At 43.4% G+C, this 18,064-nt stretch overlaps 2 protein-coding genes and 1 non-coding gene across 5 annotated transcripts in view; 2 read left to right on the top strand and 1 right to left on the bottom strand.

Annotated features, from left to right (window-relative positions):
* Positions 1-219, bottom strand: part of POLR1A (RNA polymerase I subunit A) — a 29,311-nt gene extending 29,092 nt beyond the window's left edge. Inside the window, exon 1 of the mRNA XM_088162994.1 lies at positions 64-219. Coding sequence (XP_088019120.1) covers positions 64-140 — 77 coding nt within the window. The 5' untranslated portion in view covers positions 141-219. The remainder of the gene's footprint in view (positions 1-63) is intronic.
* An 84-nt stretch (positions 220-303) lies between these two features.
* PTCD3 (pentatricopeptide repeat domain 3) lies at positions 304-17,737 on the top strand. 3 transcript variants are annotated; one of them, XM_014895192.2, is made up of 24 exons: positions 304-435; positions 2,018-2,067; positions 2,728-2,767; positions 3,771-3,816; positions 4,533-4,601; positions 5,025-5,129; positions 5,495-5,618; positions 6,266-6,384; positions 6,774-6,847; positions 7,156-7,243; positions 7,328-7,388; positions 7,672-7,754; positions 8,418-8,562; positions 9,180-9,230; positions 10,036-10,119; positions 11,066-11,094; positions 11,373-11,476; positions 12,180-12,258; positions 12,349-12,439; positions 13,094-13,179; positions 14,256-14,404; positions 15,257-15,298; positions 16,175-16,333; positions 17,051-17,737. In XM_014895192.2, exons 1-24 carry the CDS (start codon positions 344-346, stop codon positions 17,127-17,129), a joined length of 2,049 nt encoding a protein of 682 aa, XP_014750678.2. In that variant the 5' UTR covers positions 304-343; the 3' UTR covers positions 17,130-17,737. The 3 variants fall into 3 exon arrangements, 2 of the variants coding, with proteins under 2 accessions (XP_014750678.2, XP_088019119.1); XM_088162993.1 differs by lacking the exon at positions 304-435 and adding an exon at positions 557-1,290; XR_015802993.1 differs by lacking the exon at positions 17,051-17,737 and having other exon boundaries at positions 305-435; positions 15,257-15,404; positions 16,175-16,313.
* LOC148223856 (small nucleolar RNA SNORD94) lies at positions 7,463-7,604 on the top strand. The gene has a single exon (XR_015803597.1). It is a non-coding gene; the product is annotated as a small nucleolar RNA SNORD94 (small nucleolar RNA).
* Positions 17,738-18,064: the final 327 nt, after the last annotated feature.

Below are 18,064 nucleotides of genomic sequence, written 5' to 3'. Positions count from 1 at the left end.
GCTGGGACTCGTAGTGCCCAGCAGCACGCGCACAGCCCAGGACGCGCACACACGGAGCCTCACCGGATCTCCTCGGCCGTGTACATCCCGAAGGTCACCCCAACCAGCCGCCGCCATGGCACCACTTTGGGCGGCCTCATGGCGAACGAACAACTCTCTCCCGGCCGACAGCCGGTCCCACTCTGCCGCTGGAAGTGCCGCGCTACGGGCAGCACCACGCGGTCCGGGCTGCGGGGGAGGCGGGGCCGGGCGGTACCACCGCTGCGGAAGGGCGGTACCGGCCTCCCCCCCGCTGGAGGAGTGGTGCCGTCCGCCTTCCCAGAGTCCAGCGCGCGGGCTCAGCATGGCGGCGCGGAGGGCTGCGGGTGGTTGCTGGCAGCGGGCGCTGTGGCTGGGCCGGCGGTGCCGCCTCCCGGGCGGGCGGGACAGCTATCGGTGAGGGTCCGCCGGGAGGGCAGGGCCGCGTGATGGCGGCAGCACCGGCACCGGGGAGGAATAGACGGACGGGCAGTGCTGTGTGTGGGGCGTGCGGCGGGAAAGGCTGCGCAGGCGCGGTGCGTGTGTGCGGTGGCTCGGCGTGGTCCGGGCGGTGTGGCTGGAGGGAGCTCCTTTCTGGGGCACTTTTGGACGCTTTTCCCTGGGATCTTCCCCTTTGGGGCGGCTCGGAGCCTTCCTGGGAGGGAGTTTGAGCGTTTAAGCGATCCCTAGAGCTGAGTCTCACGAAAAAGCAGATAAGCACTTCCACTGCGGAGGCTGAGGGAGCTGGAGCTGGAGCCTGGAGAGGGGAATTTTGCATGGAGACTCCATAACTGTCTTCCGGCCTACCAAGAAGCCAGAGAGGGACCTTTCATCAGGAATTGTGATAGGAGTAGCAAGAAATAACGAGTACAGATCGGAAAAGGAGAAGTTTAGATTAAATATTGCGAAGAATTTTTTTTATTGTAGGGATGGTGAGATACTGTCACAGGTTGCTCAGCGAAGTTGTGGATGCCTCAACCCTGTCAGTGTTCGAGGGCAGATTGGATGGGGCTTGGAGCAACCTGGTCTCTGTTCCTGCCCACGGCAGCAGAGGTGGAACAAGATCTTGAGAAGGTCCCTTCCAACACCTTAACATTCCATGATTCTATGCAATGGTTCTCAAATGAAAAGGTCCTGCTTATTCATTTTTGGGATGGCAAAATCATACTCGATCAGTTTATGAGACTTCCCAGGAACAGCTGGCTTTGTGCAGTGCCACGGTAAAGCACAGAGTTGTCACTGCACCTTACCAGCCTCTCCCTCAGGCTCAAGGTCAGTGTGGAGGCACTGAATGACAGAGTTGCAGTAAAGGTTTACTGTTAGGTTGCTTCATGAGCAAAACGAGTAAAAGTATTTTAATGTAAGCTTTAGTTTGTGAAAAGCAGGAAAATGTGAACAGTAGTGAGAAAGCCTTGAAGCAGTGTCTTGAGTGAGCACAAAGCAGCTGCTTTGTGATGCTCAGCAGAGCCTGTGTGTGCTGCAGCTGTGGTTTTGTGAGGAGCTTCATCACCTCTCTAGGGACATCTGGAACTCACCAGGGCTGATTCACCTGCATCAATTACTCTGGGTTTTCTCCTTCTGTGAACACTACTTTTGTCTAAAGTATTTTTTTAAGTGCTATTTTCAGCATGATCCTGTCTCTAAAGCATGAAGTGTCTTTTCTGATTTATGTCCGTGGTTTTCTTCATAAGATGCACTAGTTCATGAGAACTACTTTAAAAATGTTACATCCTAATACCAAGTAAGCACACATTTTTGTAGTATAATTTTTCACATATAATCTCTTGTCTCTTGAAATGAGAGCCTTAAGAGAAGCATCAAATACAAGTTTTATGGTAATAATTTGGAGTTAGTAACAGTGCAGCATTGCCAGTTACTCTAATGCACTCCAATTCCCTCTAATGTTTTAGTCAGTTCTGACCTGTAGTAAAGAATTTCACTCTTCTACTTTGGCTTATTAATGTGACTGACATAAATTCAAACCCTGGTTGTTTTATAGGAGCTCTTCAAGCAGTAGTGCTCTTGGGAAGACTGAAGACACTTCACAAGGTAAGATGTCTTCATTACTGGTTCCTTGCATATGTTTTTTAATCTCCAGACAACATAGTGTGTCAGGAGATAAAGATGATATAAACACCCTCTTTCCCCTCCTCAGATTTTCTTTCTCTCTGTCTTCATTGTGCATAAATTTCCTGGATTAACTTGACTCCTTACTTCATAACCAATCAGCTCCATGCTCCCAGAGCATGAACTGAGTTGTGCAGCTCCATGAGCCTAGGTTAGACTGTGGTTTTAAAATCCTTGTTTTAGTACCTTCAGCTGGATCAGCTTAACTCGTCCATTTTTTTGGAATCATAGAATTGCTTGGATTGAAAAAGACCTCTGAGTTAGTGGAGTCCAGCTCTTAACCCAGCACTACCATGGCACCTCTAAAGTACACCCCTCAGTGCCACATTGCCATGTCTTAAATCCATCCAGGGATTGTGACTCCACCACTCCCCTGTTCCAGTGCTGGACAAGCCTTTCAGTGAAGAAATTTTTTCCTAATATCTGATCTAAACTTCACCTAGTGCAACTTGAGGCCATTTGCTCTTGTCCTATCACTTGCTACTTGGGAGAAGAGATAGACCCCCCCATGCTACTCCTGTGAGGTCAAAATTTTTTGGGGGCATCTGTTTTTAATAACCATTTTAATATTGTTTCTCACAGTAACTCCAGAAGAAATTGTGCTTCCCCGAAGGAAAACATGGTGAGTGTTTACTTTTGGAATCTTAGCTTGGTGGAAAATCAGTGTTAGACAGCTAAATGTAGTCTGTCCACCAGATTTGAAAAAGAAAGCTGAGGTTCCTGTATCCCTTGATGCAATGTCCCACTACTGGTTTTCCTGATGATTTGGAGCTCTGTGAATATTTTTGACTCTTCTTCTCTGCAGATTATGTGCACTGCATTCCTGACATTTCTTTTAAAAACACAACAACTGCAATTTTAAGCATAGTTTTATTTTTTTGTAACAGATCACATTTGCTGAAGATCTGTGAAACCAAGTTCATTTGGATGTTTGCATGTGAATGTGTTTCTTTTAGCAAAATAAAACTGGATAGTTGATAGCTGACTGAATAAATCCTGCTTAGAAATCACACAACTGAACAGAAGCTATCTTGTTGGGAGCACTTAAGATGGAATTGCATGACTGTACAGCAAAAATTAAGTTTATGGTCAAATGATGTCTGCATGTAAACCTAAAATAAGGCCACCTTCACCTAAATACTTTCACTGGCCCTTTCTTGTTTGCTTGAAACAACCAAAGTCTTGAGGATCCACAGGTGCAGGAGTCCTGAGATACTTGGTTTTGGTTTTATTTGTTTCTCTTGCAAAATTATGTCTTGGATAGGTAGTTAATGTATTTATCCCTCCAATATGCTCTAGGACTAGCATTCCAAGGAATTATTTCTGTGTCTCTTCCCTATGGTCTTTCATTGATAATGTATTGTAAGAGCAGGAGTAACACCTGTAAACACAAATGCTCTTCTGGTTTTCCTCAAAAGCTTTTTTTCCTTGGAGTTGTTAAAGAACTGAGACCATTTTTGCATTTTCCCTTTCTTTGTGAAAGTGCTATTTTATAAGTGCAGCAAAAGCATTAATTCCTAGAACTAAAAAAATCCTTTTGAATTAGGATAATCCTGTGCTTGTTCTCCAAACTAACAGCATTCAAAGTCTGCAACTGAGTATTAATCAAACTCCTTTGTGTTTAGGGATAAGCTCGCAGTGCTCCAGACCTTGGCTTCTACTGTGAATAGGGTGAGTGGTTCTGTGGGTCATGGACATGGATCAGGTTGTCCATTTTGTGCTTAGGAATCCTTTAATTTCTACTTTGGCCATAAATGAAAGGTGGGACTTTCACGTCCGATTTTTCCCTTTGGTTCAGAGTGTTTTGCTGTGTCTTTAAAGCCTCATTCATGTGCTAAGAGAAAGTTGCAGTTTCCAGGGAAAGCTGCAGTGTTTTGGTAAGGCTTTCACTAACATAGGGAGCAAGTTCTCTCACCAGCTCAGTTTCCCAATCCAGAATGTCCTTCCCAATCTCAGTCTAGTAAGGCTTTAAAAAATACGAGTGTCTGCTCTTGCTGGGCAAAAGCTGGAAGTGCTGTGATGCTGTTCTTAAATCCTGTTTATCTTGAATTCTGGGAATTGAATGAAAACCTGCCAAGTCCTATCAGCTTCCCAAGACTGTTACACTTAGGGTCCTACTTGCTTTGCAAGGCACTTGCTGAATGATATGTTATAGGAAGGACCCTTTTTTCACCATGTTAGCCTGCAAGTGTGTGTGTAAAATGAAAATACTGTTTAAACTTTTCCCAATCAGGCTAAGCTTTTTTGAGCAAGACTAACTTCTGTAAAATGTGCATTGGTGGTGGTTATGATGGAAGATTTCGTTGTGCTTTAAATTCCATGAGGCAATGTGTTGTGCCTGTGCACATAACTATCAACTTTTCAATGCTGGGCTCTTCTTTCTACAGGATCCTACTGCTGCTCATTACATGTTCCAAGATGACCCTTTCCTGATGCCAAGAAATGCAGCTAGTGCTGTAGGTATTGCCTTTCACATCCTTAATAGCTTCCCTCCTACCTTCTAGGCTGTGAATACTCTTACCTGATTGAAGCTTGGTTTTGATGAAAATGAAGTATCAGATTGATTTCAGAATTGTCTCTTCTCTCTAAAATGAGATTTCTTGAGGTAGTAGTGCAGCATTTCAGATGTCTGAACTGTGTCCCTTGACTAAGTAACAAGAAAGTAGAATACACTGGCGTTTAAAGAATAGGGATTCTTATACTGGTTTGAATACCAGAATGTTTAGCTGGAATTTTGTCTCATGCCTGTGATTTTATTAAGTTCAAAATTATGCATGAGTTTAATTTGATCCCATCGTTATTAAAGAAAATACTTTTCTTCACTCTAAGATTTGTAATTTATGTGTTTCTTCATCTTGTTCTCTTTCATTTCTATGCAGCGTCTGTATTCGTTGTCAAAGGAGTCTGGGAGAAATGCTGCAAAATACATCATAAAGAACTTTCCTCAGTATTTTGACAAGACTTTTGCAGAGCCCAATGTACCAGTAAGCTTTCTACTTTTTCTTTTCATTGTATTTGTGCTTTGTTAGTGAGATCAACTGTCAGACTGCTCCAAAAAAAGATAAAAGGATAACTTTTAAACTGTTTTGCAGACAGTATTTCCATTATGTTTTTATAGTGGACCTTTTTCCTTGGGAGTTCAGTATCATATCGGGTTCTTGAGATAAAAATAAGAAAAGCAGAGTTGTTTAGATGTTGCTTCGGGCACAGAAGTGAGGGATGAGGATATGTGTGATCCTTCATCACCAAAAGGACTGGTGTTGTTGGGCTGCTAGCAGTGTATTGGGTGAAGAGTAGAATATTTAGAGGAGGTTTGAGCTGATGACTGACTTCCACTGTTTGCTTTTAGTGCCTGATGCCCGAGAGTCTCACACCTCAGACTGAAGGAGTGAGTGAGGAAGCTCTGAGGGAGCGCATCCACTTCAGAATGGTGAAAGAGTCTGTGGATATGTTTGATCAGCTTCTGCAGGCAGGTATGTGGTCACCTGCCAGGTTCTGTGCTGGAGCTCTACTTAAATTGTGCCAAAAATACTTCAGTAGCTGGCACAGGCTATGGAGACAATTTTGTGTCTCTGTTGCTGCTTTCACAACTGACTCTAGTCTGGTGAGATGGTTTTCTAGAATTACTGGAGAATCTTAGCCACTGCTTGTCTGACATGTCACTTTGGTCATGCAAACAAATTACTTCTTGAAGAGGAAGCAGATTAAACACTTCTGTTGATTTTTGAATATTTCATTAGAAAGTGAAACATGCGAAGTTTTCTTTACAACAGAGTGTATTCTAGGAAGAGTGATGAAAAGCATTAGAAATTTCAGATGCTATGTTGGCATGTGCTCCTTCACAATTCTGGCTGTCAGCTGTCACTTCCTTTTCCTGCTTGATCAGGAAAATTCTGCCCTTTCAGCAGCTTCAGTAGAAAAATATACTCTAGTGTTAAAATTGTCTCCTGTGATGAGTGGATTTGTGGCAGTACTGGTGTCACACGCAGGGTTAGGGACTTGATAGAGACTGTCTTTGTATTGGAAGAGAGCAAAGTGGTGTTGTGAGGTGTTCTGACACGGCTGTAGAGTGGTGAGCTCTTCTCTTTCTCTGACTGTCATAATTTCTCATTTTCTAAAGGTACCCCTGTATCTCTGGAGACCACAAACAGCCTTTTAGATTTGTTATGCTTCTATGGAGATGGTGAACCTACTCCTGAAAAAGAGCAGGAAGAAAAAGAGGATATGGAAGAACCAGAGGTATGGGAAACTTGTTGATCTTTATTTATTTATTTCATACATAGTGGGAGGTATATCAAGGTGACATCAAGATTTTTGTACTGTCTGTGTGGAAGATGCCATGAGGTGAATCAGATGCAGACAACATTCCCTGCAGATACTCCTGTTATAAAAATCCATGACTGACCTAGAAGCAGCAGTAGTTTGTGTAAAGTTGTTAATATGTTTAATAACATAAGCATTATTCTCAGTCTATTTATTGCTTCCTGGATGTTATGATAGAATTTATTCTAATATAACCCATTAAAAAGCATGTTTGGTCCATGCTGCTGTTCTGTCAGCAAATCATGTCATTTGATGTTAAATCATAATTTAATTCTGAAAAACTTCTTTTACAAAAATCTCTCCAGGTGAATGCATCAGAACAGAAAGCTCCAAAGAGACAATTCCGAAGAGGTTCACAGTCATCTGGCCCCAGATGGAGGTATAAAAATGTTGGCTATATTCCCATATTCTGTGGGTTTGCACTTGTATTGTTGTTATAGAACAGACCTAAGTCTTTTAGCAGCCCACATTCACAGGTGTTACTTGTTAAATAAACCTGTGTTTGCTGATCTTTTAAAGTGTTCATGGAAATCTGGTAGGTGATTGTAGACTAGTTTCAAGTATCACAAGTGTGATATGTGAATGTCAGTCTTTGGAGGTTCAGCCCTTTTTTTGGTCTGTATGTTGAATCCTTGTCCTAAGAATATCTTTTATTTGGTTAACATTTATCTTGTTCATTGGTTCTAGGGAGAACAACCATGCTGAAAGGATATTTAAGATAATGCCAGAGAGGAATGCACACTCCTATTGCACAATGATCCGTGGGATGGTGAAGGTAAAGTTATTCTTCAGTGCTGGGGGATTTTTTCAGTTTGTGAGATTTCATGTAGTCAGAGATTGTTTATTTTTGTTTCTGCAGCATGGGGCTTATTCAAAAGCTTATGACATGTACATAGACTTGCTGAATGAAAGGCACAAGGGTGAGTGTCTCCTGGTTGTACTTTGTGGTCTCCTGAGTACAGAAAGTCCCTGTTGGGCACAGGAGTGTTTGTTCATGGCAGTGATGATTGGCGCAGGGGTACGGACCTCAGCTGGATCATGGGAGCTGAATGCAGACTGGTAATTCCAGTGCAGCTGGCATGTGGCTGGCTCCCTGGAAAAAGGTTTGCATGAGACTTTGCCAGAAACTGAGCCATGCTAGAACAAACTGTTTCCTGTAGGCTATAAATTGTCATTTAAAATGGATTATCTTACATTTTCCAGCTGATGTGCACACCTTCAATGCGCTGATCAGAGCAGTCCCTTATCTAAAGGAGAGGTTCGTAGAAAGATGGGAATTAGCCAAGGTAAGGAGGGTAGAACAAAAGAGGTGGGGAAGTGGTAAGAGTGTGGGCTCTTATACTAATAAGGGTCTGCCTTATTAATAAGATTTTGCAGTTGTTGGAAGACCAAAAGCAAGAACTTTGTCCTCAGATACTAATCTCTGCTGTAAAGGAAGTACAGTAGTTTAAACCGAAAAGGTAACTATGGAAGAGTGCCAAATGTGAAAAATACAACCTTGCCTTTGCACGGTGATTTGCCTTGTGAGAATGTACCTGATCCAGGAGCTGTCTGGACAGGAAGTAATTGGGGAAATTACAGCTGGGAGATAAAATAAATGAATAATTTTAGATAAAAACTCCTTGAATTTTAGTTCATGGTGTTATGACAGAAATGATATTTTGAGTTTTAATGACACATCAGTAAGGAAAAACATTAGGTAACTATAAAATTTTTCTATTTTGTTCTACATAGAATTGTCCAAGATTTATTTTGACATAATGTAGTCTTGGATTTTTGGTCATTAAAAATTAAACAGTACTCTCTTAAGAAATAATCAGTTAAAGCAGAGTTGTTCACTTGAATGGGATGAGAAGGATTAGGTTAAGGAAATGTATGTATAGCCCACCTGAAAGCTGAACTGTGATCCTTAATATGAAACACTAAGGATTTGGAGGTTTTGTTTTCAGGAATTCTTGACTCACATGGCTCAACAGGAAGTGCAACCAACTCTGCTAACTTTTAATTCTGTGCTGAAGAGTCTGAGAAGATGTGGTGGTGTGGGCAGAACTGTGTCTTTATTGGTATTAAAGGAAATGGAAGCACTTGATATAGGTAAGAGAACCAGAGTATTTATTATATGCAGTGATTATGATATTCCAGTGCCACCTCCAGAAGAGAAGAGTTGACCTAAGAGTTCAGCACCACACAACACAGTGGTGATTCCCTCATTCCAGGGGAGATGTACTTCAAAGCTACCCCAAGCCAGTTCAGGTCTATAGATCTGCATCTCTACAGAAAAAAAGCTTTTGATCTAGATGATGATTTTTTTCTTCCAAGTAGGTATTTCAGAAACAGAGAATATCTGCATAATTTATTTGATGTCCTGTGGGCTGTGCTTTGCCCCAGCAACATGCTTGTTGAAAGGCTAAAGATTACATTCATGAGCAGAAGGGAAATTAGCTATAAAGTATTTTTGATTTTAGTTTGGATCAGGGAAGCTTGGCTTCTCCCCCATAGGAATAGGATGTTTCAACTGGTGGCCCAGTGTTGGATATCACCTCTCCCAGGTGTGTGTACGTGAGCTCTGGTCCAGCATTAGGGTGGACAAAGAGAGATACAAGAGTAAATTTCTGCATGCTGCCTGATTGGAGGAGCAGACTATGAATTAGAGCTGTGGCACAAAGCTCAGCCAGGAATGTTGCAGTAACTGCAATGTTTTTGCTTTCCAGAGCCCTGCCTTGCATCCTATGATCATCTCCTGTCCGTGTTTTACAGAGGAGGTACGTGCACTGTCAGCTTGGCTGTGAACGTGCCTTGTGTAGCAGCTGCTTTGCTGCTTTTCACATGTGATGGGTGACGACAGTTCACTCATGGATTGAAAGACAGCCTTTAATGGGTGTGATCTTAGTGTTCCCTGTGCTGCTTGATTCTGCTTGGTGAAAAAAAAAAGGATAACCTCATACAGGGAGCAAATGCTACTCAGTAACGGTGGAGGCTGGATCTGACCACAGTGTGTGTGATTTCTTATTTTGCTACTCACAGGGATAAAATTGCATGGGGAGTTTGTTTTCCTGCAACAGTTCTCTGCATTAGAACTGTCATGAAAAACAACTGTGTTAGAAGGCAAGAAGCCAACTGTTTAAAATCCCATGCCCACAGACTTTTGTCTATGACAATAGGTAGAGTAGCCATAACTGCAGTCCTTGTGTTTTAAGAAATGAAAAGGAATTGCTCTGAAGTCTCTTGGTTTGGTTCTGGGGTTTGGGATTTGGTTTGGTTTTGGTTTTCCCTCTTTTAAATTTTTGTTTGTTTATGAAGTGCTTTGCTTTTTCTAGTGCAGCCTTCTAAAAGACAAACTTCCAGGCCTTGCTAGAAAGCACTTCTGTCTTTCTGAATCTGCTCTGCTGTGGAAATCTGGCAATAGAAGGGCAAATTTTAGAGCAAATTAAATTGGTGTGGAGCACCACAGAAGTTATATTTGTTTAAGATGATGTTGCTTGTTCCCAATTTCATATTTGCAGACTGATGCCCTTCACTAAGGAAATGCTTGGTACAGCTGATGTTGATTGTCTCTTTGTCCCACAGCTGATCATCAGTCGTCAGACATTATCTCTGAGGTGCTAAATGAGGTTGAAAAGCGAAGTTTCACTGCCCAGGACCCTGATGATGGTAAGGACTTTAAGCTTGGGTGAAAAGGTACCTGTGAATGTCAGGTAGTTTTACTTGGCTAAATGCTAAAGGGTAAATGCATGCAGCTTGCTTTTCTCAGTCCCTTCTGATATTTCTGGAGACAAAGAGCAAGTTCCAGTGCTGGGAATTGTGCTGTTCATTGCTGCACTGGCTTCTGTGTGAAAGGGACATGAGAAATCTATGAAAGGTTCTGTAGGTGTGTAGCTTGGGTGAATGAGTGTTTTAAGTCCATGTTATTAAAAAATCCTAGGGTTATTTACAGATCAGTTTAGGGAGGAGCAGTTTCATGAAATGATGCACATCAGGTGTATGGCAGGTTTTTTGTTGTAGGTGTGGTGTGAGTTTTTCCATTTTAGTTCTTCCTAATCCTGTTCAGAAAATTTAATTAAATAAAGCTTCATGGGAAACTGGAGTGTGGGTCTGTAGGAGGGGTATATCCTGAACATGCCATGTGGCTATTTCTGCCATCTGTATGTACACAGCTTTGCCCTAGGAAGTTCATAAGCTTTTCTGTAAGTTTGGAAGCAGATGCAGCTTTCATCTGAAGATTGGTTTGGCAACCGAAGGTCTACAGGCAACACAGTATTAAAGAAGTGTTGAAAGCCAATCTTTATCAGCTTTCTCTTTTGTCTTTGGAAGGGTTCCTGGAAATAGTCAGAATGTTGTACCCTCTCCTTCCTTCTGTCCTGCTAGGGGTGTTAAACTGTTTCTGAAGTTGTTGCTAGAAGTGTAAAAAAAAAAAAAACCCACCCAAATCATGCCACACCAAAGAAAGAGGAGTTCTCTGCTATATTGTCAAACTGAGCTACAGATTGAGTTTCTAATTGAAGATACCTCATGCATCCTCTGGGAGGGTGGGTTAATGAGCTGTTCTATGTATCCTTGGAAGCTTGAAGTTAACAGACTCTTGTTTGTTCCCTTTCAGCCAACTTTTTTACCACCGCCATGCAAGTGGTAAGTGCCTCTTCCCTGCCATCAGAATTGCTTTGAGCCCCTCCAGCTGTTGGAGAATTGCCTGTGAGTTTACATCCTGTCATACAAGGTGTAGCTTTCAGTGTCTCCCATTTACTCTGTGCTCATCACTTCCTGTAACTTTCTGCCATCATTCTGCAGTTCTTTGCTTGACTCCTCCCTAATTGGTAATTTGCATGCCTGTGATAAGTGCATGTACCTCTGTGAGTCTTGTGAGTTACATTTGGTAACAGCTTTCAAATCTGACTGGTTTATTGCAGTGCTGTGATCTTAAGGATATCAAGCTTGCCTATCAGTTAAATAAGGCACTGGAGAAGGGAGACAACTGGAAATTCTTGGATGTGGATCGGTTAAATGGCTATTGGTGAGTGGAGTGGAGGTTATATTCAGCATCTTGTGTGTTGTTGTCAGCTTCAATACAAACTAGGATTCAGACATTGAGCACCAGCTGGTTATTGTATGTCCCATTTGGGAATTAGATCCTTCATAAGAGCAGTGATTGCTTAGAATTTATTTTCAGTCTGTGGCCTTTGAACTGAAGTCCAGTGTCTTGGAGCATCAGTTTATCTCAACACCCTCCAACAAGTAGGACAACCAGTTGTGGGTTCTACCATTCTGTTGTGTGCCTTGGATGGCAGCTTTGGAGGTAACACCAAAACAGCATAATTTCTTAGTGTAGGGATATTTTCCTAGTCACTGCACTGGATCAAGGACTCATGCTTGTCTTGTGAACTTGCACAAGTAACAAGGTTAATTTAGTTCAGTTCTTACATCCAAAAGTTGCATTTTAGACAGATTCAGGTACCCTAAAACTGGCATCAGGCAGGAAGGTTGCTTTTTTCTAATGTATTTTAAAACATAATGGTCTAATGATTTCTGCCAATAGTCTAGTGTCAGCATTAACCTGTCATGAGATACACTGCTGCTTTTCTGATTGCATGGAGTATTGCAATCAGTGAAATGTCCTTGATCTGCAATACAAATCTGATCAGGACACCATCATGTGCTGGTAGTTCTGTATGGTTTGCTTGATCTAATCTGAATTAGGATGTTTTTTTTATCTCTAGGTCAAAATTCTTTTCGTTGTTATGCATGATGGAACAAATTGAGGTGGTGCTGAAGTGGTACAAAGAAATGTCATCTTCGGTAAGTGTGTAACAGGGTAAGAGCTTCAGGCTTGTGCATGGGGAAATGGAGTAGTCACAGGTGACTGAAATTATTATCTTGCTTCACTAGGTCTTCTATCCAAGTCCTAAGAATATATTGGACCTCCTTCAAGCACTAGACGCAGCCAACCAGCTGGAAGTGATCCCTTCAGTCTGGGCAGGTCAGTGATGGCCACATGGCTTCATCGGCAGTTTGTCTGACAAGGGCCAGGTGCAGTGCAAAGTTGGAGCTAGTTTGGAAACTCCTCATTGTTTGGAGTAGCCATCATAAAGTGCAGTGCTTGTCTGTGGTATCAAATCACCTGGACCCTCTGCAGATCCTTGGTTAAGATTTAATCTAGCTCCCCAAAAAATAAAAAGAATGCAAGTCACTCCCTAATCCTCAGCAGAGGAGGGTTCTGGCTGTGGGGGGTTGTGGGCCTCACTGCCCAGCAGCAGTTCAGGTCCATGTTCCCCCTGAGGACTGGTAATTGATGTTACAGACAGTGCTCTGTGTGTTGTTCCCTCCCTGTTCTGTGACAGGGTCATCACCACCACCAGGTTGGTCAGTGCTGGGGACCTTGAAGTTCATTATCAAGGGGAATAGTTGGGCTGTCACCCAGAAATCTCGAGACCAGCAGGGAAGGGAAGAAGAAATCAGAGTAGTTCATGTATTTGGCGCACAGGATCTGATAATGAGGGGAAAGAAAGGCAACTAAATGTGACCTGCTCAGTCACAGAGAATGGCTCTGCCTTATGAAATTGTGCTGACCATATTGGTAGGATTTGGGAATGGGGTACTGGTCACCTACCAACTACTGCCTCTCTCTAAACAGATGTGAAACAGCTGGGGTTTAGCAGGAGACAAGACCTGTTGGAAGAGTTCTTGTCTTTGATGAGCAGGGACCAGCACCCCAGTGAGGTAAGGGAGCTGATAACGCCCATGAACAGCTGAGCCCCCATACGGCTGCCTGTTCACTTCTCCTCTGTGTGATGGTGGAGGAAACTGGGACAGTAAAAAGGCAAAACTCAAGCTCAGTTACCATTTCCCATCACAGGCAGGTGTTTAGCTGTCCCTGGGAAAGCCAGGCTCCTGGAAAGCTCATGTGTAACAGTTACTTGGGCAGTCAGACACCATCACTGCAAATGTGTCCCCCATTCCCCCTTTCCCCAGCTTTATCTGCGGAGCATGACATCTTCTGGCCTGAAATATCCCTTGGGTCATTTAGGGTCAGCTGTCCCAGAGGTGTCCCCTCCCAACTCCTTGTTGTACCACACACCTTGTGCACCCCCAGCCCACTCTCTGGTGGGGGAGCCTTGATGCTCTTTAAGCACTGCCCAGCAATAACAAAAATATCCCTATGTTATCAACATACTTTCCATCTTAAATATAAAATACACCCCCATAGTAAGAAAGAAGAAAATATGAAGGAATTTCACTCCATCCCAGCCAAAACCGGTGCAGAAGCTCAGTAAAGAGTAGTGGTGTCTCCCCAGACTGGAGGTAAATGCTGTAACCTTGGTCATTCCTAGAGATCCAGTTCCAGTGCATCTGCCACTGCAGATTTCCAGATCCATGTGAACTTATCCAGGCCTGCTAAACCCTTTGGATTGTCTTCAGCCTATAAAGAAACTTGAAATTAACAGAGCAGGATCCCTTCTTACCAGGGTTTGGAGAAGTAATGCAGCCCAACCAGCCATATTTCTGGGGAAGCTCATGGCAGAATTCAGGGATTTTTGTCAAGGATTTCATTGCTTTCTCAAGCTGAAGGCTGTTGAAGGCAGATAGAGCTCTCACTGCAAAGCCACCTTGGAGCTTGCCTAGTGGGACAATTGTCCTGACACAAGTGACAGGTTTGTCTCCCAGGGGTAATGACTGTTAATTCACAAATTTAAATCACATACAGAGCAAATCTATAGGAGCTGCAGGAGAAATTGCACTGAAAAGCTTCTGTTAATGTCAGAGGTTTTGTTCTTGATAGCACAATGTTTTCACAGATTCAGCTGGCATTTGCCAAGTGTGCTGAAGAAATCAAAGCTGTCCATGAGCCTGCCGGGCTGGGACAGGTCCCGTTGGAGTGGACAGGGAGTGCTCTGGGGAATGTCGTGGTGTTGTTTTCCAGGGCTGGCAGGACCCAGGATGCCTGGTACGTGTGAGCTCTCCAAGCTCTGGGCTTGCTGACACTGCAACTCGAGGCTTAGTCACAAAAAGCAAAAGCTAATGACTGATGCCTTGGAATGCCAGTGCAGACAAAGGGAGGGGGATAAAGCCTGCAGGGAATGTGATGGGTTTTTTTTCTTTGTTATTGTTCCTCCTTGACACCAAGTTACAGTCTCAAAAATGGTTTAGAAACTAATGTATCGGGTGTAGAGCTTTGTACAGCTGCTTATGGCAAGGTGTGGTCTGACAATCACTTCCCTGAGCGCTGCTGAGTGCCCAAAATTCACCATTTTCTGATTTTTAGAACTCTTTGGAATTCAAACTGATAAAGAGATTAATTAGTTAAATTAAATTTTTAATTAGCAGCGGTCCTAATTAAAACTCTAAATAGGCTCTTTTTAGAACTCTAATAGCTAGAATTTACTGTCCTACATGCTCTGAACTTGTAATACAGGTTAAGATATCTAGCTTCCAATTTAAGGTTCTGAGCTATTTTCTGATAAATATAAATGTTCCATGGATAGTGATTCATTTGAAACGAAGTAGCAACAGAGGAGTATTTTAAAATACTAAAAATATGTAGTATTTTAAAGGAAAATTGCCAACAGCTACACTTAGCATTTTCTGCAGAGTTTAAAATACTTTGTGTTAAACTAATCAGTGAAGTTAGCTGGTACAGATTGCATTTGTAAGGATACAGTGTGGGATCCATGGAAGAGATTGTTTCATGAATTTGAGCTTACCTGTGTTTCAGTGGAGGCTCATGCAAGAGGTTGAATATTTGTCTGTTCCTGTTACGTGGGTTTTTTAAATTATTAGTTTGTTTTCTTTTTAATAGGACCATGATGGAGCATTTCCAGAAAACAAATAGGATTCCCACGTAAGTATTTTTAGGTTCTTCAGTTACTGAGTCTCCCCTTTGACTGAGATCTTGAATTTCTGTTACAGGATGAAGGAATAGTTTGGGATGGAAGAGACTTTTAAAGGTCAGGTAGTCCCACCTCCAGTTGTAACTGATAGTAGTGGTCCATTTACTTCCAGAAGATGAATGTGTGTCTGTCCCTGTGAGCATGGCTGTTTGTTTATCCAGTGGAAATATTCCAAGAGCTTTCTGTCTCAAAACATGTTGGATGTGCAAAGGGGAGGGAGTGAAGTGGTTGGTCTCTGAAGCTCTGGGCCATGGAGAGCAGTACCACTGATGAACTCAGCAGTGCAAAATCAGTTGGAGCAGGACTCCCAAACATCTGGCTTCCCACGTGCTCAGAAATATTCCAGTATGCTCTTAACCAAGCACAGGTGTTTCAGAGGTACCTGGATTTCTGAAGACAAGTTTATCAAGTCAAGTGCTAAATCTTAGGTGGTTCCCTGTTAGGTTACACCAGCTTGCTGGTGTTGGGATTCTGGAGTAGGGAATTGTTTGAAGTAGAGCACAGCTTGTAAGGAATAGTAACGTGGTCTCTTTGGGTATGGGTTTTTTTTTAAATAAAGTTGGAGCTTGCCCCAGTGAACACCATGAGGGTGTGTGGTACCAAAAGCTGCACACCTAGTGGCACTCTGTGCCTGCTCTCCTCTGCTGGGACAGGAGCTCCCAAACTTACCATACAGCCTTCCCTCTGTACCAGAGGAGAGGGTCCTGGCAGGAGCAGAGATGGACTGGTTGATCTGAAAATGTCACTTTCTCTATCTAAAGCATGGGCTGTAAATTAATGGGCACCTCTCCTATGACCCTGAGAACAGTCACCCTTTGCATTTGCAGTGACAAGGTGATGGACGAGTTCTTGAACTGTGCCAAGCAAACCAATTGCCCAGATGAGGCAATTAAGATGGTAAAGCTGGCAGCATCCCTTGGGCTGCTTTCATCTCAAAGGCTGAAAAGCAGAACGGAGGAGGAATTTGAACTCTCTGAAGCACAGAAGTAAGTTGGAATATTTCATGTTACTGCTGAAGTGGTACAGTAGAAGACAGGGTCTTGGAGGGGCAATACCTTTGGAAAGGCTTCTCTGGCAAGGGAGCAGACAACTGGCTTCAGAATGATGTGCTGGTGTGTTGATTCCAGGACTGAAATGGCCCCTCACTTTCTGATTCCATGTTGTATCCATCCCACCTAGGAGGGAAGGGAATTTTCCATGGTGGGGTTGGCCTTATCCACTGCTCAGTCCTGCTGTCTATTGCCTTTCTTTCCTGGAATCCTCTCCTAGCTGGGTCTGGCTGCCTGTGAAGACACTGCTGCAGCCCAGTACAAGCAGGGGGCGTGGTACAGGATGGTGGTACAGGATGGCCCTGCATGTGGCTGAGGCATGTGGTCACCTCTCACTGTCCTGCTGCAGCCAAGCCCAGATGGTCCTCAGATGGTGATCAGGGCTTGAAGGACCAGTTTGGAGCCACATGTGCTCCAAGGGAATAAATGCAAGCCCAGCACCCCTGACAGCTGGCTCACCACGTTGAGGGAACTGAAGGAGTTGGCTTTTCCGGAGGATGTGCTTCCACCAAATGCTGAGTGCACTTGTCCTTTGAGGACAGTAGGCATTAGACAGCCCATAACGTTCTCTGTGTTTGCCTTGTGTTTTGGGATCTCTGTTTTCAAGCAGAAGTCACAGCAGGTGACTGATGACTGATCTGTTTGCCATCACAGGAAGGCACTGGAGAGTATCAAGTGGGATGGTGACAGCAGTGATAGTGACAGTGACAGTAGTGACAGTGACCGTGAGTAGTTGTCCTCGCCTTCCTCCTGGGAAAACTGGGAGCAACCATTGCTGTGACACCAGGAGACTTTGGTAGCAGTGGAATTACTGAAGGAATGGCTTCTGGGAGGTGCTGCAGCACCGATGAATGCTCAGTGTTCTGATACGGGACCTGCTTGGCAAGACACCGTCCTCATGTGCCAGCTGGAAGCTGTTAAATCTTCATGGTAATGTGGAACACAGCATGGGCTACCCCAGGTCTCCTCCCCAGCACCCCTGCAAGAGCTGGCTTCTGATAAACACCATCAGCGAGGGTGAAGGGCTGCAGGGAGAGGGGTGCTGTGCACCCTGGAGGCTGCTCAGGCAGGCACAAGACTTCGACAGCTTGACCAAGACTTCTCGTGGGCCTCCTGTCACTCGACTCTGCACCAGATGTAATTTCTTTCCATCTAACTTTGCTGAACTACTTAAATACCGAGTTTACTCTGTATGTGAACACTGAAGTAATGCAATACTCAGCACCTGTGGTGTTATTCCTCATCCTTCTGGTGTTTTGGGACAAGTGTTGGAGTATAGATGTTAAATTACACTTTGTACAGGTGGAGACTGTCTCTAATAAATGCCTGACATTAAAGCTAGCTGTATTCTGATAATCCTTGAGCAAAAACTGTGGTTGAACCAATGTTTGCCTTTCTGGTAGAAATACCTGGTGTTCTAGAACTACAGCAGAGCAGCTCTGAAACCTGCCAGGACAGAAATCCAGGACAGGATGTGCTCTGACACCAGCTTTGTACATACCCTGAACTCAAAAATGGGTAAATTTTTTTTTTAATGCTGTACAAATTAATAAATCACATCGCTGAATTCTTGCATTCTTGCTCCTAGAAAGAAGTAAATTAGATTTTTAACTCTTTAGGTCATGGAAAAAGACTGAGCTTTGTACTGCCCAGCTGTAGTTGATGTTT

Source organism: Sturnus vulgaris, chromosome 4 (assembly GCF_052056855.1).
Source record: "Sturnus vulgaris isolate bStuVul1 chromosome 4, bStuVul1.hap1, whole genome shotgun sequence".
NCBI lineage: Eukaryota > Metazoa > Chordata > Aves > Passeriformes > Sturnidae > Sturnus > Sturnus vulgaris.
The sequence above is the reverse complement of the archived record's forward strand: the minus strand, read 5'-3'. Positions and strand labels throughout refer to the sequence as shown.

Bases quoted from the DNA above. Each gene is read 5' to 3' on its own strand.
- PTCD3 (XM_014895192.2), top strand. From the start codon at position 344: ATGGCGGCGCGGAGGGCTGCGGGTGGTTGCTGGCAGCGGGCGCTGTGG. The intron at 14,405-15,256 runs GTACGTGTGAGC...TCTTTTTAATAG, and splicing joins GGCAGGACCCAGGATGCCTG to GACCATGATGGAGCATTTCC. The intron at 16,334-17,050 runs GTAAGTTGGAAT...TTGCCATCACAG, and splicing joins GAACTCTCTGAAGCACAGAA to GAAGGCACTGGAGAGTATCA.